The 25,301-nt window shown below is 36.3% G+C and overlaps 2 protein-coding genes across 2 annotated transcripts in view; both read right to left on the bottom strand.

Moving 5' to 3' along the window:
• Nucleotides 1-24,811, bottom strand: part of STAU2 (staufen double-stranded RNA binding protein 2) — a 437,835-nt gene extending 413,024 nt beyond the window's left edge. Inside the window, exon 1 of the mRNA XM_051970039.1 lies at nt 23,679-24,811. Within this exon, the coding sequence (XP_051825999.1) occupies nt 23,679-23,935 (257 nt within the window). The 5' untranslated portion in view covers nt 23,936-24,811. The remainder of the gene's footprint in view (nt 1-23,678) is intronic.
• The window catches only part of UBE2W (ubiquitin conjugating enzyme E2 W), a 157,640-nt gene that overhangs the window by 14,858 nt on the left and 117,481 nt on the right, over nt 1-25,301 (bottom strand). The window lies entirely within an intron of this gene.

Genomic DNA, 25,301 nt, shown 5'->3' with positions numbered 1-25,301 from the left:
TTTCTGCTGCAAGCATAGGTTGGTTTGTATGGCCCAGCTGCCAAAAAGTCATGGGGAATAGGAGAATGCTGAATAAGCACTTTAGAAGCTAGCAAGTAGTCTACTTTGTTGTTAATTCACTGAACTGTTACCACATTTGGATTCTTAGTGTCCTATACCAGGATTCAGCAAACAGGCCTTTAGGCAAATTACAGCTTTTTGTATGGTCCAAAAAAAGAAAAATGATTTTTACATTTTTAAATAAATCAGAGCTTACCAATCGCTCTCCTAGACCACAGAAATATCTGAAATCACTTTATCTGTTGCATATAATTCCTTTTAGAAAGACTGTGAGGGCATAAGGATAAGAGATATAATTTGCCAACTGGGTCACATGATTTAGAACAATGAGAAAAATGGCAACACAATCCCCCAAATACATTTTTAAATATATGTAATCTCTACTTTCTGGAAGATAAACAATCCTGTCTCTAAGTTGTTAAAAATACATGCATGGTAAGCTTATGTTAAATAAGAATGAACTTTAAAATCACAATTTAAACAAAATCCATGTTAATATCATCTAAGTTTCTACTTTACTATTTCACCCTTTCATGTTTCCCCCAATATCTTATTACTTACCAAGTCTTCTTGATATGTGTTTGTTATTTCATTCACATCTAGCTTTAACTTCTCTTCCCGTTTCATTAATCTAATACATGAATTCACCATACCATACTAAGGTTATAGCAATTATTTTCTAACCATGTCTCAGAACCTCTCATCTCTCACCATCCCAAACACTCTTGCATAAGTCATATCTCTTGCCTAGAAATCTTCTATGTCTTCGCATAACTTACAAATAGTATGAATTCCAAATCCTTATATACTATCCTTAGACCTTCAAAATCTGGCCCCAACCAAATTCTCCAAATTGATCTACCTTTATTTCTTTTCATGAACTCTAACCATTACTCTAGTCAGACTGATCTACTCACTAAATAAATACATCATGTTTCTGTAGTGAAAGTTGGCATTATAGAATAACATAAATCAGAAACTTATAGTTCTAAATCTACTACTATCAAAATACCCCACTACTATAACACTAACATTATTTAACAAACAGGGCATTAGATTTGTTTTTTTTTTTTGTTTGTTTTTTGTTTTTTTTTTTTAATTTAATTTTATTTAATAATAACTTTGTATTGACAGAATCCATGCCAGGATAATTTTTACACAGCATTATCCCTTGCAATCACTTATGTTTCGTTTTTTCCCCTCCCTCCCTCCTCCCCCCCCCCCCAAGATGGCAAGCAGTCCTATATATGTTAAATATATTGCAGTATATCCTAGATACAATACATATTTGCAGAACCGAACAGTTCTCCCGCTGCACAGGGAGAATTGGATTCAGAAGGTAAAAATAACTCGGGAAGAAAATCAAAAATCAAATAGTTCACATTCATTTCCCAGTATTTCTTCTTTGGGTGTAGCTGTTTCTGTCCATCATTTATCCAATGAAACTCATTTAAGTCTCTTTGTCATAGAAATCCACTTCCATCAGAATACATCCTCATACAATATCGTTGTCGAAGTGTATAATGATCTCCTGGTTCTGCTCATCTCACTTAGCATCAGTCCATGTAGGTCTCTCCAAGCCTCTCTGTATTCATCCTGCTGGTCATTCCTTACAGAGCAATAATATTCCATAACATTCATATACCACAATTTACCCAGCCATTCTCCAATTAATGGGCATCCATTCATTTTCCAGTTTCTAGCCACTACAAACAGGGCTGCTACAAACATTTTGGTACATACAGGTCCCTTTCCCTTTTTTAGTATCTCTTTGGGGTATAAGCCCAATAGAAATACTGCTGGATCAAAGGGTATGCACATTTTGATAACTTTTTGGGCATAATTCCAGATTGCTCTCCAGAATGGCTGGATTCGTTCACAACTCCATCAACAATGCATCAGTGTCCCCGTTTTCCCGCATCCCCTCCAACATTCATCATTATTTTTTCCTGTCATCTTAGCCAATCTGACAGGTGTGTAGTGATATCTCAGAGTTGTCTTAATTTGAATTTCTCTGATCAATAGTGATTTGGAACACTCTTTCATGTGAGTGGTAATAGTTTCAATTTCTTCATCTGAAAATTGTCTGTTCATATCCTTTGACCATTTATCAATTGGAGAATGGCTTGATTTTTTATAAATTTGAGTCAGTTCTCTATATATTTTGGAAATGAGGCCTTTATCAGAACCTTTAATTGTAAAGATGTTTTCCCAGTTTGTTGCTTCCCTACTAATCTTGTTTGCATTCGTTCTGTACAAAGGCTTTTTAATTTGATATAATCAAAATTTTCTATTTTGTGATCGGTAATGGTCTCTAGTTCATCTTTGGTCACAAATTTCTTTCTCCTCCACAAGTCTGAGAGATAAACTATCCTATGTTCCTCTAATTTATTTATAATCTCGTTCTTTATGCCTAGGTCATGGACCCATTTTGATCTTATCTTGGTATGTGGTGTTAAGTGTGGGTCCTTGCCTAATTTGTAGGGCATTAGATTTGAAGGCTTCTCACTGTTTAGATCCTATCCACTGAATTATATTTTCCCCCTAAATCTCTTCCCTTTCCAAACTTCCCTATTACTATAAAGGATACCACCGTCCCCACAAGTCACCCAAATTTCAAACCTCAGTGTCATCCTCAATTTCTCACCCCACCCCCAAATCTTTGTTGCCAAGGCTTGTCACTTTTGTCTTTGCAGCATTTCTTGCATATATTGACTTCCCTACTCTGATTCTGTCACCAGCCTGGTGTAAACCCTCATCACCCTGCTCCTGGAGTTGATCTCTCTGCTTCAAATCTCTTTCCATTCCAATATATTCTCTACTCAGCTATCAAATTGATCTGACCATATTAGTGCAGCTATATAATAACCTCCCCTCAATAATCCCAATTCAATAAATTCCAGTGGCTTCCTTTCACCTCCAAGATCAAAATAAAAAATCCTCTGTTTAGCTTTTAAAATCCTTCATAACCCCTCCCCCTTACATTTCCAGTTTTCTACCTTGTACTTTCCTTATCACCATCATCACCATACACACATATGCTTAGTATTTAATGATACTGGCCGCCTTGCTATCCTTGATCAAGATACTACATTATCCAACTCTGAGCATTTTACATTGTGGCTGTACCACACTTGGAATGATATCCTTCTGCATCTCTGCCTCCTGCCTTCCATGATTTCCTTCAAGTCCCACTAAAAATCCTATCTTTATGGCAAGCTGTTCCTTATCCCTAATTTTAGTGCTTTCCCCCTGTTCATTATTTCCATTTTATCCCGCATGTATCTTGTTTGCACAGTTATTTGCATGTTTCCTCCCCCATTATTAGCCTGTGAGAGCCCCTTAGGAGCAGAGGCTGTCATTTACCTTTCTTTGTATCCTGAGTCTTAACAGAGTGCTTGTCACAAAGTGGGTACTTAATAAATGTTTGTTGGCTGACTGAATCTTTGCCCTGTGACTTAACATGTCGTTTCCCCTGCCAGAAATGTCCTCTATATTTAATTCCTTCTCAAAAGCATACCTTAAGTATTACCTCTTTCATAAAACCTTCTTTAAACACTTTCCTTCCTCTAAACTCTTTCTGAATCACTAACTAGGTAGCTCAACAGTGAAATGGGGTAGTTGTACTACAAGCTTCTTAAGTTCCCTTTCAGTTTTAAATATCTGATCCTATGATATGCCTTGTATTATTATTTTATATTGTTATTTAATTCTCATTTCATTTTTAAGTTGGGTATTTGTCTTGTATTTCCAACCAGGACGAAGGGGAAGAACAAGAGCAAAAAGAAAATATACCTTCGGCAGATTTAAAGCTAGAAACTATCTAAATGGAGCATTACATAGAGTACTGGGCTTGGAATCAGGAATACTCATATTCCTGAATTCAAATCTGACCTCAGACACTTACCACTGTATGATCCTGGACAAGGTACTCAATCAATCCTTTTTGCTTCAGTTCCTCATTTGTAAAATGAATTGGAGAAGGAAATGGTGGCAAAGCATTCCTTGGGTTATCTTTGACAAGCCTTAGGGCTTTGAAAACCTCAAACGGGGTCTTAATAAGTTGGACATAACTGAAAAACAACTGAACGACTACTGAAGCTTCTATGACTGAACATGTTATGTAAATTACATGCTTATATGGTAGAGGAATGTATATGAATATCCTATATATAAGTATGGCTTATATGACTTATAAGTATGACTTAATGGCATCCAGAAATCAAAGCTCAGTGGGAATACATTGAAAACACTTAACTATATGATGTCTTTTACAATATTAACAAAGCACATTTTACCATACTAAGGAAACTATAGGAAATTTAATGTTTTTTCACCAAAAAAAAAGGAAGAAACAGATATATATTCTAAGAGCACATTATAAGCAACTCAAAAATCTACAAAAATACTTTTGAAACAAAACGTCACTTCACTAAATAATAAAGGTTGATAACAGGCATTTGACAAATGTGACTAAAAGTGGTTAAAGATCTAAAAAAAGAAGTAAAAGGTCCTCTATGGATGATGTTCACAAGAATTCAACCAGATATATGTAAAGAAATAAATAAATAGCTAAATAACATGAATTCACTTATTAAATCTGGAAGTTTAGGATGGCAGTTAAGGACTAGAAAATATAGAAAGATTATTCCTAGAAAGCATAGACATAATGATCTAAGCAGATTATGAAAGTTAAAAACTATGCAAAATATCTGCTATTAAAAGCAACTGACCTGGAAATCATTCTAAAGAAAAAGAAATCATAAAATTACCTGAAAATCACATCCTAATAAAAAACTAGGATATCATAACAGATTGAAACATTTCAGCTCTTACTTGGACTTGTTGGCTATCATTGAGATTTCAAGTAACAAACTGTACTGAGACTAGAATGTCTGAAAATTAGAATGGAGTCAACAGACAAGACAAGAAATAAGAACAAACTCAAAAGTGCAAAGTATTTGGTATCAAAAACAATTGGCTTGGAAATATAAGAGAATTTTTAAATAATCAAATTGCCAGAAAATCACAGCCCCTCCAAAAAACTTGGACATTGTAGCAGGTTTAAAAAAATAGTCCTGACCCGGTAGAACAAAAGGGCCAAATGAAAATTGAAAGAATCTACAAATCAATCACCATATGAAACTCCAACAATGTCACAACCAAAATCCAGGGTTTCTAAGTCAAAAAATATATATGGCAAGGAGCCAAAGGCAAAAAATTCAAGTATAAAGGAGCCACATTCAGGGTCATACAAGCTATATAATGACCATGACATTAGAATTTTGAAATATAATATTCTAATATTCCAAAAGGCAAAAATTAAAAGCTCACAACCAAGAAAAACTAACTGAAAAACTGAATATAAATGGGATTAGAAAGGGAAACAAAAAAGTTTCAAAAATTCATGATTAAAAAGACTAGAACTGAGTAGAAATTTTGAAAAGCAAACAATGGAATTATGAAAAAAAAGAGGATAAATATATTTGACCTAAGTAATGAATGATTATAAAGTGTTTACATTCAAAATCCTAATATAGAAGGTAACAGTGAATTTTAAGAGACAAAAGAAAAGGAAATCCACTAGAGAAAAAAATGAAGAGGAAAATACTATCTTAAATAAACAGAACACAATAGAAAAAGAGTACACAAATATGAAGGGGAAAGTGAAAGAGCTAGGTAGATATCCTGAACCTCATTATCATATAACCAAAGCCCGGGCACGTGCGTGTGCACACACACACACAGAATTTGGTGTAAAAATACATCAAACTCAAAAAGGATATGGAAGGGGGTTCTGTGTGAATGGCCTCAAAATTTTTTTTAGCTCCAAATGGATATAAGATCTAGATATAAAATGACATAGTATAAACAAATTATAACAGGGAAGTAAAGAAATACCTTACAGAATTATAAATAGTGGAGAGTTCTTGACTAAATAAAAAATAGAGATCACATGAGACAAACAAACAATTCTGATTATATAAAATTATAAAGTCTGTGTACAAACAAAATGAATGCAATTATAATTAGAGGGGGAAAATTACTTGAAAAAAACCCCAGCAAGTTTCTCTGATAAAGGTTTGCAATCCAAAAAATAAAAGATATTGATACTAATATATAAGAACATGAGTCACTCTCCAACAAATAGTCAAAAGATATAAGATGTCTCCATTTTTAAAATTAAATTTAATATTTTTCAGGAATTTTTTTTAGCAAAAATCTAGAGCTTCCAAGGTATTAAAAAAAAATACTGCAAGCAGACCACAAGAAAGTACTGAGGAGCTACAGTCAAAATCACATATAATTTAATAGCAACTGCAAAGGAGTGAAAAACTTGGAATAGAGTATTCCAGGAGGCAAAGGAAATAGATTTACAGCCAAGAATAACTTACCCAACAAAACTGAGTATAATATTAAAAAGCAGAGGTGGAAGATTGAGGGGGGGGGGTGGATAGAATGGACTTTTAATGAAAGAGGACTTCCAAGAATATCTGAAGAAAAGACCATAGTTGTGGAGAAACTTTGACATTCAAACAGAGGAGGGAAAAGAAACATAAAAAGGTAAACACTAAGGAATAATCATAAGGGATTAAACAAGGATAAACTGCTTAGATTTTATAAGAGGAAATGAGGGCTATGTTTCTTCTGAACCCTATCAAAATCAGGAGTCTTATCAAAACAGAAAGCTTGGGAGTTCTGTTATGTTATGATGATCTTAAAGAATGTTTGAAATGAAGGAAAAAGGAAATGCATTGGTGGGAAAGGGAAAGAAAGGTTACAGATAATTATCTCATATGATCATGATATACAAGCAAAAATCTGAACAAAAAAAGTCTGAGAGGAGGGTTAAGAAAGGGGAAATAGCTAACACGAACCTCCCTTTCATCTGAAGTGGTTAAAGGAGTGAGGAACTCACATAGCTGGGTACAGAAATACACAAAATAGGAGGAGAAAAGGAGAGGGAAAAGGAAGATTTAGGGGGAGATTAGATTATGGAAGGGATTAGTCCTAAATAAAACAAACTTTAAGGACAAACAAAAATATTTGTAACTCTTTTTGAAGTATCAAATAATGGAATTATTGGGGGAGGGGTTACCATCAATTTGAGAATGCCTATCCTCTTAAACATAGCCAGTTATATCTTGCTTGACTATGCAGGTTTGTGATAGATTGTTTTTCTTTTGGGCATGAGGGAAGGATGAAGATGATTTCTGTTGATTAAAAAAAAGAAGAAGAAATTTAATTTTTAAAAATGGAAAAGTTTTTTTTTCTCTGTGTATGGACGAATGGAAGATAGTGATAACTGATACTTATAATACAGCTAACTTTATATTTAAGCTACATTTATTCTTATAAATTCTAGTTGTCTTCATTACAATGTAAGTTCTTTATGAATAAAAATTTTGTGCTCATACACCTAGTACTTAGCAACAGTGGCTGATATATGGCAGCAGACAAGCTTATCAGAGGAAAAAAAATACAGTCTGAAAATAGATGAAAAACCGTATTTGGTATAAAAACTTCAGAATAAACTTAGATTTAACATAAATAAATTTAATTTCTCTCCATCCCACTTCTATATATGAACTTTCTGTTCTCTGTGCCTTTGTTTATGCTGCCTTTTTCCCTGAAATGGACTTCACCACCCTGTCATAAAAGTTTCTCTTGCACCTCTTTGCCCCATTCTGGATAAAAATGATCTTTTCCTTTCCAGATTTCTTGAAGCATCTTTCCTAGACCTCTGTTTTGTATATCCCCCTCATTTTCCTTTACATAAATTGTGTCTTTGGTTCCTTCTCCATTAGCTTGTAAGTTCCTTGAGAACAGGGCCTATGTCTTGTCTACCTTTGTAATCCTAGCAACTAGCATAATGCCTTGAACATAGTAGTCACTTAATAAATGGTTATTAAATTGAATTTATTTCAACAAACGATGTGGAAAGAATTCACTGTAGGCATGGATACACATATAAATGCAAGAGAAGGCAGAACAAGATCTAGGAATAGCTAGTAATCTCAATTATCTGGAATACTTCCTATGTGGAGAGAAGTAGAATTAAAGTCAAAAAGGTAACCTATAGCTATATAGTGAAGAGTCACATATAGTGAGTGCTTAAATAAGTTGTATTTTACCCTACAGGCAATGAGAAGCCACTAAAGGCATAGAGAAGAGAAAGGAAAGCAATAATCATTTATTTAGTGCCAGTATAGGTTAGGCACAATACTTAGTGTTTTACATTTATTTAATTTAATCCAATTAATACAAAGTATATAATCCTATACTGATAATCAGATGTTAACAAACAAAAAGAAATAAAACCATAGGATCATCTAGCTCTTTATTATTTATAATAATAAAAATAATAATAGCTACCATTTACATAATGCTTATTATGCTCCAGGCACTGTACTAAGCATTCTTATCACTTGATTATTACAACTACCCTGGGAAGTAGGTGCTGTTATTATCCCTATTTTACAGATGAGGAAACTAAGGCTCAGGTGATTTCACCAATGTCATAGAGGTAAGATTTGAACAGAGTTGCTCTGACATAGAAATCACATTGAATGTCTATAGTTTAAATGGCAAGAATATTATCAGTGAATCAGAAAATGGTATTTTACTAAAACTGTATTAAGAATCATAAGTATGTAATGATAACATCTAGGCAGATATGAATATCAAGCCTATAACATTCCCTTTCCAATTATATTTTAATACACTAGTCATGTATTTTTAAAAATTTTATTAATAACTCAAAATAAATCCAAAAGAACTGAAATCAATTATAATGCTGGGGTCAGAATACCATTTTAAATACTTTCCTGCATTCTGCAAATATGTATTGTATCTAGGATATACTGCAACATATTTAACATATATAGGACTGCTTGCCATCTTGGGAGGGGGGAGGGAGGGAGGGGAAAAAACGAAACATAAGTGATTGCAAGGGATAATGCTGTGTAAAAATTATCCTGGCATGGATTCTGTCAATACAGTTATTATTAAATAAAATTAAATTAAAAAATAAAATAAAATAAAATAAATACTTTCCTGCAAATCAGTGGCGATTATTCAGCTATATTTTTAAAAGCTATATTGAAATGCTTAATATGTGACTATTGGTCAGTTATTATTAACTAAAATACTCATCTTTATGAGTTGAGCTCCAAGTACCAGTGATTCTCAATCCCTGTAAATTATCATCCAAACTCATTCCCCATATTTCACAACTCAAATACTTTATTCTCAACCTCCTCAACCCTCCCATTCCAAAATTCTAATCAAATATACCTTTCCACAGTGCCCTTTGGAATGCCTACTCTGTATTTCCCTTTATCCTAAATCTTTTCTTCTCCCATTCCTTTCATCTTTTAGCCCTGAGGCAGGGGAATTGGAATCTTCCTTGCTCCCCATTACCACTTCCAGGTTTTCTCCCTGTCTCATTCAGTAACCTTTCTTTCCTTGAGATCAATGCTATTCATCTCTACCACCCAATCAAAATCTTGGTAGCCATTGTCTATAGACCTCCAGGTACTTTCCTTCTCATTTCAATGAATTTGGTACATGGTTCAAAATGTTTCTCCACTGACACTCCTCTCTTCTACTCCTGCCCTCATATTAGGGAACTTCAACATGAATATTGACTCAAACACACTTCCTATGACCAACTTTTCCACCTCATGTCAGTCACACATAAAAAAATGGTTATATCTTGCCATCACCTACAATTATACCACCTCCTACCACAATCTGTTGGTTTTCCTTCCTCTGTTTTTCAAATCCTATTCTCCTGTATTGTGACCTCCATCCAGTTCCTTGATTTTTCAATCCTCTCCGAGGTCATCTTCCCTGCACTAGCCACTCTCTCTTTATTTTCCTCCTCAAGGAACCAATTCAATTTACAGTATCTTCTTGAATTAAGTCCCTGGCCTCCGTAACATTTCATCAATTGTGCCATGGTAAGTCTTAACTTCTGATCACACCTTCACTCCTAGTATATACTATTTTTTAAACTCTTTTCTTTACTTCCTTATAAATTGTTCTTTTATTCTCTGCTGTACATCTTTTTTACTTTTATATTTTTTCTCTTTCATTCCCTACCCAAGCAATAGTTAAGATTATATTTATGTATACATCTAGCTATATATACATACATATACACACACCATCTCCCCTACACAACTTTCCTATTCCTGCTCACTTTGCTTTAATTCTGCTCCTTAACTTGTCTTGCTATTATTTACCCTCCCCGCAAGGATCCTTCCCCTGTCTTCTTCCCCCACCCTTTGCTTCCCCATCCATCCCTGCCCCCATGTTTCTTCATAGATTTTGGAGGGTCCTATATCTTTTATGGCATATATATGTAGTGTTGTCTATTTAACCCATTCCCAATGTAAGTAGGTTTTTTAGAACTATGAGACTTCCTCCCCCTTTAATGCCTCTATGTCTATCATTCTTGTGTACCTCATTTGTATAACATAATTACTATTTTTACCTTAACTGCCCCAATTTTTCTTTTGAGCTACTCTATTGTTGATGTCAATCTTAAACATATGGCATATATTTCCATATTTTTTTAAAAAGATAAACAATTTGTCCATGTTAATTTCCTTAAAACTGATCTTTGATAGTGGCTCATGTTAAATTTTCTATCAAGTTCTGTCTTGATCAATAGAAAGTCCTGAAAACCTGTGAGTTCTTGAATGTCCATTTTTTCATATTCAATATTATAGGTAATTTTGCTGGATATGATATTTTTGGCCTCAGATCTAATTCTTTTTGTAATCTAATATGATTACAGGACCTGCAGTCTTTTATTGTTGCTGCTCATAAATCCTGTACAATTCTAATTGTAGATTCAGCATAATTTTTTTTCCTTATTTCTTGCAAAATTTCCTTTTTTTTTTTAAATTTTTATTTAATAATTACTTTATATTGACACTCGTTTCTGTTCCAATTTTTTTTCCCTCCCTCCCTCCACCCCCTCCCCTAGATGGCAAGCAGTCCTTTATATGTTGGATATGTTGCAGTATATCCTAGATACAATATATGTTTGCAGAACCGAACAGTTCTCTTGTTCTTGCAAAATTTCCTTTTTGATCTGGGGATTTAAAAATTTAGTAATAATATTCCTATATGTTTTCTACAAAGGATCTCATTGAGGTGGTAATCAGTGGATTTTTTTCTATTTCTACTTTCCTCTCATGTTTTATCATTCCAGCACAATTTTCTTGGATTACTTCTTGCATTATTGTGTTAAGGTTCTTTTTTTCAGGCAATCTAATTATTTTTATATTTTCTCTCCTTGATCTGTTTTCCAGATCTGTCATTTTTCTTATGTTTCACAATCTGTTCCATTTTTTCATTTTTTAATAATTTGTTTTGTTATTTCTTGATCTCTCATAGCTTCAGTGGCTTCCCCTTGCCTAATTCTAATTTTCAAAGTTATTTTCATCTTGAGACTCTGTTTTCTTTTCTAGTTGGTTAATTTTTTTTCATAATCTTTTCATTTTTCCTGGATGGTTTTCATTCATTTATTTATTTATTTTTAGTTTTGCCTCAATGTCGCTCATTTGATTTTTAAGTTCTTTTTTGAGTTCTTCTATAAATTCTCTCTGCTTAGAGAGCCATTTCATGTTACTCTTTGGGGTAGCAGCTTTTTTTTTTATTTTATTCTTTCTCTGAAGATGAACCCCAGCCTTCCCCCATCCCCTAGTAAGTTTTCTATGGTTAGGGTCTTTCTTCTTTGCTGGGTCATTTTTTTTTAATAAGAGATATTAGTATTAATACCTCTAATAAAGGGGTGGGGGAATGGTACCTCTAGCAAACCAAGAGCTCTACTCTCCAGCAAATGCCCATAGCTAGCAGCATCCCTGTCCCACTGCTTCTTGCACTCACCAGTGTACTAGTTCCTTCTCAACCAGAACTCTGTAGCACAGCTGGGGCTGGTGTTCCTAATCAGAAGAAATTCACTCACTCTTCCCAGACACAAACCCTGACTCCACAAACTTTCCAGAAGGTGAAAATCTCCTCCTGAGGCTCCAGCCAAATTCAGCTAACCCCAGGGCTCTCTATTGGCTGTTTCAACAGAGCTAGTCCGAGGGTGGGCACTTCACCTGGATTAATCTCCTATTGGGGGTCTCCTTCAGGTCTTCCAAAGTTGTACCAGGAGAAGCCTGTTCTGCCCCAAGTTTCTTGATTTTTCACCAGACTATGTTCGCTCTGAGATGCAAATGTGTATTTGTGGGAGAAACCTGGAGAACTTGAAATTTACCAACCTACTCTATTATCTTCCCAGAATCCTCCACATATCACCAATTCTGCCATGCCAAGTGACTTTGGATCACTCCTACCAATAGCCACCTTTACTCCTCCATAGGTTATTTTTTTTTAATAGAAAAAATCATGCAATCATGGATACAAGTGTATGTTATACAATCTCAACTGGACTATTGCTAGTGCTAATCCAACTTCAACTATTCCAAATCTTTTCACCATTCCTCAAAACTTGAAAAGCTACCCTTTCTCCATGTCAGTAGATATCCTTGCCTCATGTTTTGCAGAATAAAATGAGAACATTCACTATGAACTCACTCTCTTCTCCTTTCCTTCACCTACCATTGATAAGCCTTCTGCCACTATCTCCTTCATTCACTCTCACCTACCATTGATAAGCCTTCTGCCACCATTTCCTTCATTCACTCTTGTCTCACATAAGGTGGCCATATTCTTTACTAAAACTAACTCTACTAGCTCAATCCATTCCATTCCATCTCCAATAGATTGCCTTCCTTGCTATTCTCACTCTATCACTTAATTTCAATCTGTCCATGTCTAGTGGCTCTTTCCTTACTAACTATAGAAACATGCCCATGTCTTCCCTTTCTTAAAAAAACAAAAACAAAAAACAAACCTTCACTTCATGCTTTTATCTCCACAATTCTTTTCTTTTCTTTCTTTCTTTCTTTTTTTTTTTTTTTTTGCTGAGGCAATTGGGGTTAAGTGACTTGCCCAGGGTCACACAGCTAGAAAGTGTTAAGAGTCTGAGGCCAGATTTGAACTCAGGTCCTCCTGACTTCAGGGCTGGTGCTCTATCCACTGTACCATCTAGCTGCCCTTTTATCTCCACAATTAATCCTATATCTCTTCTGCTCCTTGTGGCTAAATTCATCGAAAGCTCAATAAATCTTTACACTTTCTCTCTTCTCTTATCTCTTATTTTCTTCTTAACCTCTTACAATCCAGTTTGCATTCTCATTCCCCTAAAATTGTTCTCTCCAAAGTTACCAATAATTTCTTAATTGCCAAATCACAAATGGCCTGTCCTTGATTCTCTCATGTTACTTAATCCCTATGCAGTCTTTGATAGTTTTGATTATCTGTCCCTAATACTTTCTTCTCTTTAAATTTTCAGGACTATTCTCTCCTGATTCTCCTCTAATCTATTTGACCACCCTTCTGAGTTTTCTTTTTTAAAGTCATCATCCTGATCATGCCCTCCAACTATAGGTTTCCCAAAGGATTCTGTCCTTGGCCCTTTTTGTTTCTTCCTCCATATTACGCCATTCAATGAATTTACTAGCCCCCTTGGATTTAATTATCTCTGTGCTAACAATTCTCAGAACTCCCTAAACTGTCCTAACCTCTCTACTGGCATCCAATCACACATCTCCAACTGCCTTTTAGACATCTTGAACTGGATGTCTAATAGATAATTTAAATTCAATCCAACATATTCAAAGCAGAATTCATTATCTTTCCCCTGAGACTCCTACCCACCCACCCACCTCCTACTTTTCCTATTACTGTGGAGGATAATACCATTCTCCAGTCCTTCAGACTAACCACTTAAGAGTCATCTTCAAATCCTCAGCACCTCTTACTTCCCATACTCATATCCAATCTGTAACCAAGATCTATCATTTTCACCTTTTAATATATTCCCTTCTCATCACCTCAAACCTAGTATATTGCAAGTCTCTCTTCACAAAAATTAATACTCCATTTAGCCACTGAAGTATTTTTCCTAAGTCACAGATCCCAACCATGTCAATCCCTTCTTCAATAACCTACAGTGGTTTCCTCTCATCACCAGAATCAATACCAAACCTTTTTGACATTCAAAGCCCTTCAGAATCTAGCTTCCTCCCACCATTCCAGTCTTCTTACAACTTTCTTTTTTAATTAAAGCTTTTTATTTTCAAAACATATACAAAGATAATTTTCAACATTTATCTTTGCAAAACCTTATGTTCCCAATTTTTTTCCTTCCTTACCCTCCAACTCCTTTTCCTAGATGTCAAGTAATCCAGTATGTTAAATAGGTGCAAATTTTCTATACATATTTCCATAATTATCATGGTGCACAAGAAAAATCAGACCAAAAAAAGGGGAAAATGAGGAAAAAAACAAAATGCCAGCAAACAACAATTAAAAAGGTAAAAATACTGTGCAGTGATCCTTACCCAATCCCTATAATCCTCTCTCTGGGTGCGGATGGCTTTCTCCAATCACAAGACTATTGAAACTAGTCTGAATCATCTCATTGAAAAGAACCATCTTCATCAGAACTGATGATCACATAAGTTACTTTCTAATATGTTACTCTTCATTCCAGTAACACTGGTCTCTTGGGTCTTCCATGAACTAGACACTTCATTTCTCTGCACTGGGTATTTTTTCTGACTTTCTTCCATGCTGAAAATATTCTCCCTCTTCATCTTTATTTACTGACTTCCTTGGTTTCTCTTAATTCCTAACCAAGATGCCGTCTTCTAAAAAGACTTCTAAAAGATATCTTTCTCAATCTCTCTTAATTCTAGTGCCTTCCTTCTTTTATTTCCTTCTTATTTCTTATATAGATTATTTATATATAATTTGTTTGCTTGTTGCTTTCCCCATTAGATTGTGAGCTTCTTAAAATCAGGAATTGTCTTTTCCCTGTTTTTGTGTCTTCAGCACTTAGCACAGTGCCTGACACATAATAACTGCTTTAACAAATGTTTATTGACTGATCTTAGAAACCACACATTTATATGTGTGTGTGTGTATACATACATACATACATATATATCAGGTTGGACACAAATAGTCCATATGAACATTTAGGGTAGCTTTTCTAATTTTGCATATTTTGTGTTTCCTTTGGAATTATTCAATTCTGCTTTGCTTATAGAACAAAGCACCTCTAATGAGGGCATACTATGCTGGATGGTCCTGTGCCAGTGTCTCCCATGCCATACAATCAATTCTAAAGTACTTAAGGGATACTTTGAGAGTGTCCTAGTATCACCTTTTTTCTATCTTGTGAGTGCTGTCCTGTGTGATTTTACCATAAAATAATCTTTTTGGCAAGCATATATTTGACATTTAAACAAAGCCTTCACAGCAAAAATTGGCATTTAATAGACTACGTGACTTTAAGAAGAGATAGATAGAATATGAGAATGACCAAGGCAATGTATAGTGCAGCGTACTGGGCTGATCATAATTATCCTCTCCAAGCTGAATATTCACATTCCACAAAAATGGCAGCCCCATGGCAAAAAGACTATTAGAAGAATTGGTGTCAATAGATTAGAGTGCTTCTCTGAGAGGGAACAGTTTGTTGCCAATTTGGAGAGTAAGATAAACCAACACAAAGTTGGCAACAATGGAGCAGAAAAGGAGTGGGCAGCTTTCAGAGATTTGGTGCACAGCACTGCACTTGCTCATCTGGGTCAGAACACTTGCAAACATCAAAACTGGTTTGATGAAAATGATGGGGAAATTCAGAAGCTGCTAAATGAAAAACAAGAACTTCACAGGGTTGTACCAGAAGGATATCTCATCCATCTCTAAGAAAATAGCATTCAATTCCATCAAAAGTAAAGTAGAATAGAATATATGTATGTGTGTGTATGTGCATGAATGCATGTATGAGTGTATCTATATATACAAAGAATATTTGATTCTATAGAAAAATATTAAATGTGAAAACTGTGGAGCATCCAGTCTTCTTCTATAAAGAATTCAATGCACTGAATTCAACATCTGAAGGCAAAATTTTAGTTATAATTACTACCATCCATGAAGTCTACTATCCAGACAAACTGGCCTTCTTTGTGTTCTGCATAAACCATTTCCCATCTCATACCTTTACACAGTTTATTCTCAATACACAATTTCACTTTTTATTCACTCAACTCCTTCCTATCCTCTGTCTTTTATAACCTCTAGTGTTCTTCAAAACTCAGGCCAAACACCACTTCCTGTATAAGGCTTCTTGTGGAACTTAATATTTAATGATTGCTAGCATCTAATATTTAACTACACTATTCCCATTTTTTGATATAGCTCACTTATGCCAATTTAAAAAAGCAACAAATTAAATGAAGAAATATTGTTAGTTACAATGGGAGACCTTCATCTCTCTTTCATCTCTGCTAAGCAATTTCAGAAACTCATTTAAAAGTATATCCAGTTAGTGAAACTCCTTTAGGCCTAATCCAAATTCCAATTTTCAAAGCTGCTAAGAATAAAAGAAATAAAATTGTAATTTGTGATTTGTTTCAACCAACAGCAAATGAAGAAATAAATTCTCCCTGTTGCATCTATGTAATCAATACTATAACTGCTACACATAGAGATGTTTGGCTATGATCTCAGAAAAACAATGCTGATGGTGAGTCTTACATGTCCTCTACATCAACAGGAATTACAGCTTTAATTCAATCATAACTTTTGAGGGCTACAATAAATATGCAAAAAGCTAGGTGCAAATCAACATCCAAAATCCTCCAAATATACTTGGTTAACATTATCTTTGACAAAATCATGACTTCAGTAATAAAGAGATTTTTAAAAATTCTTATTAGAATAAAAGAACATCTTTTGTTAGAAGGATTTCATGTGGGAAAGATTGCTATAAAGCAGTCATTAGATGATTCTAATACAAAAATCATTAAGAGGCCTATTAAAATGTCTTCTTCCCATTAATGTATTATCATCATTAAAGGATGTAGACCTTTCTTACTTTAATGGCAGTTCTTGCACCATCTAAATCTTTATTTACTCAAATGAGGAAAAGGGGAATAATAAAAATGCATTCTTCCCTATATCTGCAGTCATAAGAAAGAAAAATCGAAAATATCTTCTTTAACATGTCTTTACAATACAATGTCCTGTTTAGAAACGGCTTTTGGAGAAATGCCAAGACCTACAATATATGACTGCTTGATATTCAGGGATTATACTGCATCATATAATATAGCAGGAAAGAAGCCCTGTACAGCATTCCAACAGAGGTGATTTCTTTTGTCAACAAAATAAATCTCATCTATTTCTAACACTACCTTCTTAAAATAATTCTCAAGTATATGAATTCTGAGCATATTAACAAAGCTAGATAGTTATATCTTAATTTAATATCTTAATGTTAAAAATAACACAAAATCCATAGAACCCTTAACTTTGGAATTATAAACTAATAACCTCTCAATTTATCCTTATTTCAGCGCTTATGCCATCAACTCCAGACATTCTTCTGCCACTTATCGCACTAACTGCATGAACTTGGAATTGTCACTTAACTCCTCTGTGTCTCTGGGCTGGATTTAGGCAGACTTGGTATCATTTGAGTGCAGGTGATAATGGAACAAAGGAGGGGAGGTGGGGGGAGGAAGCATGCTCAGAATAAGCCTATATTTCAGAAGCAGAACCAGAAGAGAGATGCTGAGTTGACAAAGGAGGCTAAAAAGGAGCAGTCAGAAAAAAAGAAAACAAAAACAAAAAACAGGAAAACCAGAAAAGAGAAAAAGAGCTATCAGAAGCTAGAGGAGGAGAAAGCATGCAGCATGGAACAGTCAACATCACAAGTTTCTCTTTATTTTCTTTAGCTTTCATTGTCTATTTTATTTGGAGGTAATAACTTTTTCATCTGTTATCATAATTCTGCTTGAGACTCCCAATTTAAAGTCAATGAAAACTGGCATTTGTTATCACACTTTAAAATTTGACGTTATTTACATAGATTATCTCATTTGAACTTCATAATAACTTACCAGTTAAGTAGTACAAGTACTTTTATCCCGATTTCAAAGATTTAAAAAAAATATGATGAAGAGTGATATCATCACACACCTTTTCACTGGAAAAAGGCAGAAGAGGACCTAGATTTTCTTGAATTCAAGTCCAGTACTATTACTACTACAGCACCACAGCTTTCTTACATGTAAATCTGTTAAATATGCTGTTTCTCATCAGCTGTAGGCCTCCCTAGGTCTCAAGTACTCCCTTTTGTAAAATGAGGGAGCTAGACTAATTGATCACAAAAAAATTCATATTACAACGAAGCTGGAACATTACCACTTGTAAAAGTTCAGCAAATAAGTAAATATATACATTAGACACACACACACACAATATGCCTGGTACATGGCATATATACATATATATATATATATATATATATATATATATATATATATACACACACACACACATATATACATATATACATATATATATACACATACATACATATGTAAGTAGGTGTATAAAAATTTATATATAAATGTTAAGATATAAAAGTATAAGGTATAAAAATTCAACAATTTTAAATTTTGAATACATATATGTATGCAAGGCTATATATATATTTGAATATATGCATGAATATATACATATATATATTTGATTAAAAGAAACTTGAAAGTAGAAATAAAAATGATCATCTTTATATCCACTAATTCCGGGTATATACCAAGGTTTGACTTTCTATACTCTCACTTTGTGATCTTATCAGTTCCCATGGGTATCTAAATATATATCCTTAGTCTCTTTCCTTCGCTCTAGTCCTGCCTCACAATCTGCCTATTGAATATTTCAAATTTAATGTCCTGTAGGCATCTCAAATTTAACAAATCCAATACATAACTTATTATTTCTTCTTCCCACCCCTTTCCCAAACTCTCCAATTACTGTCAGGGTCAGTATCATCTTGCACTCAGATTCACAACACTGGGACATTTCTCAATTCCACAATCTCACACAAATTCATGAAGTATTCTATAAATTTTGACATCCACTGCCAACTCTTGTTTCTGTCTTCTTAATCTTCATGTGGCATGTATATCTCTTCACAACTTGACTCTTTCCAGTTTTCTTATACATAACTGCTCTCCATAACTCTACAATTAAGATATACTGGCTTATTTACTGTTCCACAAAAGCATGCTCCATCTCCCTTCTCCACGCCTTCCTACACAATGTCCCCTTGCCTGGAATGTACTTTTCCCTCTGTGAATCTGGAGTTTGCTTTAACATTCAGCTGAATCAACACTTTCTAGAAGTCTTTTCCAATCCCCCAGCTGTTATTGTACTCCCTCACAAAAATACTTTATGTTTTACAATACATTTTGTACATATTATATACATAATTATATGTGTGCATATGTGTACAAGTATCTATATAGACATATGTAATATACATATATATATATATATTTGTAGGTAAAACCATACATGGTATATGCTGGGTATATTTCAGTATATGTACATGCCTATATAGGTACATGTCTCCCCAACTTAGAATATAAACAACTAAAAAGCAAGGACTGTTTCATATTTGTTGCTGCAACTAAATTACTTAGCAACAATGCCTGGTATATAAAATGTTTACTTGTTGATTGATCCTTTAAAAAAGGTTTACTATGATTTATGTACCCTACCTTTTAAGATATAGTTCTTTTCACAGCTTTGGATTATTAATCAATCAATAAACATCACTTATTAAGCATTCATTGAATAACAGCTGACATTTATAAAGCACTTTTATATACATCATTTAATTTGATCCTCCCAACCCTGAGGTAAAAAGAAAAACATATTACCATAACCTTGCTTTATATATGTATGTACACATTCACATATGTGTGTGACTTATTTTTCAATATAAAGTTCACAGTGAGCAAACACCATCAATGCAGATAGGAACCTGCTCTGCAATTTGCCAAGGGCACTTAAGATTAATTAATCAATTAATTAATAATGAAGGGTCACAAAGTCAGTACACTGTATGCATCAAACACAGAATTGAACCCAGCTCTTCATGATTCCAAGGTCATCTATCCACTTACCATACTGCAGTATGTGTATGCATATCCACACATATATTCATATGTAAAATATATATGAAATATACATTTATATATTTTATATACACATACACATAGAGCCTATGATTTTATCAATGTAGGGAATTCCCAGTGAGGAAATCTAGAGATAGATATCTGATCAGCAACTTATAGTCTCTGTTGTCTCAACACAATTGAGGTTAAATGATTTGCGCAGTCACACAGTCAGTATGCATCAGGGGTGGCCTTGTACATATGTATATTTGTATGTACATATATGCATACACAGAGAGGCATACGTGTGTATGTGTGCGTACATAATACATAATAGGGAATTGTACTTATGATTCCTAACAGTAGGGAAGTTGAGGTTTAAGAAAAAATCCCCTAACCTAAGGTTTGTATCTTTTCTCCAACTTGTTAGAAATGACTCCAAAAACATGACTACTATAAATTGAAAAAACAATCAGCTACAAGAAAAAAGTTAAACTACTCTTCCTTAGGAAAAAAATACTACAAAGTGAAGACTAGTTATCTACCTAATTTCAATCTCCATGTATTGAAAGCTTTCATTGTATTGAAAAATCTTCTAAAATTGCCACTAACATTCCAAAAATTATATTAGCATCCCTATCACAATCAAAGTACAATTGTTATTAAAATAATTTCACAATCCTCCCTTAGTACCAGATTATGAAGCCCTATATTAACAGAGTGAACCAACTTCCTGACTACAGGCCTTGGTATTACTATCTAGTGTGCCTCCTAGCTGCCCTTCAACTACATGCCTCTCACCTCATCTAAGACTGTTTTAAGAGTTGAATGGAATGTTTAAGAATTAGAGAAGGGGCAGCTACTTGCTACAGTGGATAGAGTATCAGCCCTGAAGTCAGGAGTATCTGAGTTCAAATTTGACTTAAGATTCTTAACACTTCCTATGTGAACTCTGGGCAAGTCACAATTGCCTTGGGAAAAAAAAAAAAAAAAGTTAAGAGAACCTGAACTCCAGTCTTGTCCCTAATATTATCATCAGGTCACTAAATCCTTTTGAACTTCATTTTCCCCTTTGTAAAATGAGGAAGTTGGACTAGGAGTTTTAAGGACCTTTCCAGGTTTAAATCCATGATTTATAATCTTAACTTTTTTTTTTTTTCCCAAGGCAATTGTGACTTGCCAGAGTTCACATAGTCAGGAAGTGTTAAGAATCTTAAGTCAAATTTGAACTCAGATACTCCTGATTTCAGGGCTGATACTCTATCCACTGTAGCAAGTAGCTGCCCCTTCTCTAATTCTTAAACATTCCACTCAACTCTTAAAACAGTCTTAGATTAGGAAAGAAGATATGCACTGAGTAGGAGGAAAGCCCAGAAAGTCTAGCTGGCTAGACTTTCTTTTTTTATTAGACTAAAATAAACCATGCTATCTCACTTTAATTTATAAATAAAAGAAGGATCATGGTTTTTAGTGTTTTTTTTTTTAAACTCCTATCAGTCTTAGTTTAAGAAAGTTAAGCCAAAACTATCAACACTTGAAATTTATAGTAAATACAGGTATTCTAATCCTACAAATAAGACCATTAAATTATTTTCAGCTAATTTCTCTTTCATAAAAAGAAAAATAATTTCAACTGACAAGATTGACACTAGTGTCAACTAATACTAAAACTATTCTATTTGAAATGTATGATCAAGTACATACTGGAATCATATCAAAAGTTTCCTTGAGTTTAAGAATATTAGCTCTTATAAAAACAAGAACAGTGGAGAAATATTGGCCATATCCTGCTAATGATCACTAAAAAGCAAATAATTTAAGTTTGATTTAGTGAAATGTAGCAGTGGTAAACTAAGTGAATCATAACAGAAAAAACAAAAGGGTTTTGGTATTTGAGAACTGCTTCAAAAATTAAATACAGGCCTGATTCAAAATACAAAAGCAAATCTATAAATCCAAGTTGACTCTAGTCAAAGTGATATGAATATATCAGAAAGATGCAAAATGTTGACTTTAGATTTAATAAATAAACTGACACTGAAACTTAGGATTCACAGTTCTTTATTGGAAGAGTATAAAAATCTGAAATCGTAATGGGATATTTTTTTCCTAGTAGGTTACTCCTCCCACCAATACAGGTCAGGTACATACAGCTTCTCTTCAAATCTATGGGGAAGCAGCAGAATTGCTCAGTTACTTCAATTTTGAACACAATTATTGCATAATGAAGTTTTCAATCATCACTGAACGAAGTAATAAGATCCAGCCAACCTCTGAAATATGAGGGACCCCTCATAAAACTCCTTAATAAACTCTCCTCCAACTGGAAGTCATTCTTTGTTCCTCTCTCATTCAAGTTTCTCCAGCTGCCACCAGTTCATTCTGCAATTCTCAATGCACCACGTCTTTTGGAGATGATACACTAACTCCCTTCTCTAAAAGTGCTCATTCTCTAACAGATTCTTGTCAACTTACCTAATTTCTATTGCCCCAGCAAGGTCACTGGTATTGGGAAAAAAAGACATCACCGAGGGCTTCCTTACTATTGTACTGCTACTGTCACCAGCTATTTTCTTTCCTCTACAATTTAAAGAACTTGTTCTCTTCCCTATGAAGTTAGCAGGCACCCCCAGACCCAAATTCGACCTGCTAAAACCAAATCGATTCTTCCCCCTCTTCATAGGAAATCTTGTTTCCCACCCTAGCTTTCATTCTTCCTGGCCGGGCCCCCAGCCCCTACGAGGAGGTCCTTTCCACCCTATACCATATCTCCTCACTCCCCTACCCTTTTCAAGCCACCCAGTCAAGTCTGGTCTCCACCTACTCTCCCTTCCCCGCCCCTCTACATCCCCCCCCCCCCCACACACACACACACTCAAGTCTCCTCCCTTAAATTCCCAGTACCTAGTAAGCGCTTTACATGCTTTTTCTCACCTAATCCTGGTGCCCCTCCCCCAAGACCTGGGGGGCAATCTCCCCAGCCCTGGTTCCCCAAACCCAGAGGAGGCGCGTTCCCTCCTCATTTGCCTTCTCCATTCCCAATTACCCATTCCTCCCCTTTCAAGACACCTGTCCCAATTCCCCTCCTCCCCTTCCGCGCCCATTCATTCTCCTCCAGCCCGGCATATCTCCCCATAGCGTACCAACAACACCCCACCCCGGCTATTCGCTCCCGGTTCCGTAGGTTCTCAGAGCACCCCGCCCCACAGCGCACACATACGTACATATACATACACACACACTCGCACACGCAGGCACACACACTGCCGCACGCGCGTACACCTCGCCCCTCCCCCACCTTGCGCACCCACTCTCACACCCCACGCCCGCTCCGGAATGGGGGGAGGGAGGGGGCCTGGGACAGGACTGCGCTCCAGGCTAGCCCTCGCGCCCCACCCCCGCCGCTCGGCGGCGACTCCCCAGCGCCCTCTGTCTCCCGACCGGCCGGGGCTGGTGGCGAGGTCGGGGGTGGTTCCGGATGCTTCCCCGGGGGGGAGAATTTACCTTCTTCCCGGAGATAGTTTGGAAACACCTCCAACATTGGCAAACACTAAAGAGAACTGACCCAGCTCGGCCGCCGCCGCCGCCGGCTTCAACCACTCCCGCTTTCCCTTCCCCCCCTTCCTCCTCCTTCCCTTCTTACTCCCTCCCTCCCTCCTTTCCTCCCTCTCTTCCTCCCCCCCTTCTCTCCCGCCTGGGCCCGCGCCACCCTCCCAACCGCGCGCCCCCTCCCGGCCCAACCGCCTACCCCCCTCCCCCATCCATCAGCGCGCGAGTCTGGCCCCATGCCGGCGCAACGAATCCCGTAGAACGCGGCGGGCCTGGGCGTACGCGCGGCCCCCTCTCCCCCGGCTGCGCGCGTCACACTCAAGCTCCCCTCGCCCCCCTTTTCTTCGGACTCAAATGGTCGATTCCGGATGGCTGGGGCGGCCGAGGGTCAGGGTGGTGGGAGAACTCGGCCATTGTTCACGGGATTTCTCGCGCCACCTGGCGGTCGCCGCAGAATCCCCAGCCTACGGGCTCCCCTGCTGCCCAGGTTTCTCTTGCTGCTCTAGGGCTGCCGAATCTGAGCTGCCTACGAGACACTGCCTTTGCATCGGCAAGTGAAGCTCTGGAGCTCTACGGCTGTGGCTTCCGCCCCTGTCCCCCAGCGCCTGGACCCTGATCCCTGGAGGCACTCACAACCCTCTTTTTCCCAGGCTCTTGCATTTGCCCCAGTCTCCGCTCAAAGAGATCAAATCTGCGCGTACCCTGGCCGAAAGCCTCGGGATAACCTCGCCGGCCGCTGGCTCCATTGTTCGCTCCACCCTCCCAGATCCTAAAGGAAGGAGAAAGGAACGTTCACCACCCCCCGCAGGATCCCGGAGACAGGAGAATACACGCGGCCATCCCGGAATTGGGACATCCAGTCCTGACAAAGAGATATCTCTTTGGCTTTCAGGGAACAAACTAGGAGAACCAGAAATTCTTGGAAAGTCTCCTGGGCTTGCTCTTAAAAGATTCATTTCTGAATCGAGAATATGAAGCAAAACTGGAAGCGCTACCTTTGTGAGACTCGGTTTGGATTGGTTTTGCTTCTGCTTTGTAGAGGAGGAGGCAAACCAGACAAAACCCAGTCCCACTTAAAAATAAAGTGTAAAATGGTATGCCTTAATTTATGCCACCTTTATAAAATGAGAATGCAGGAAGTTATTCTAATAGGCTGAGGGACTTAGTCGTACCCTGGGGCTTAAATAACAAATTGAGGTAGTTTAAACTTATCTCTGGACCTGAAACTCAGAAAGTGCTTAATGAATGCTTCTTGTTCTTTTTGATGTTGGAATGGGAATAAAGTATTTGGCTGGGGAGAAAAGACGAAAAGCATTCCAGCAAAATGCATGAGAAGGAATTAATTGGAGGAAAGAGATGGCTGTCCAGGGCTCTTTCTTCTCCTAGTCCCATCAAGCCCTATCAGTTTAGAATGACAGTACCTTGAGGTCAGGGATTGTCTTTTTGTTTGTATTTGTTTTCCCAAGTAACACTTTAAAAATGTTTCTTAACTTTACTAAAACTGGGGCAGAAAGACTGGGATGGATGGATTGACTTAGATGTAGCTTGACCACACCCTTTATAAATGAAATCCATTAT

The sequence above is a fragment of the Antechinus flavipes genome, chromosome 1 (assembly GCF_016432865.1).
Source record: "Antechinus flavipes isolate AdamAnt ecotype Samford, QLD, Australia chromosome 1, AdamAnt_v2, whole genome shotgun sequence".
Lineage (NCBI taxonomy): Eukaryota > Metazoa > Chordata > Mammalia > Dasyuromorphia > Dasyuridae > Antechinus > Antechinus flavipes.
This window is presented reverse-complemented; position numbering and strand designations above follow the sequence as displayed.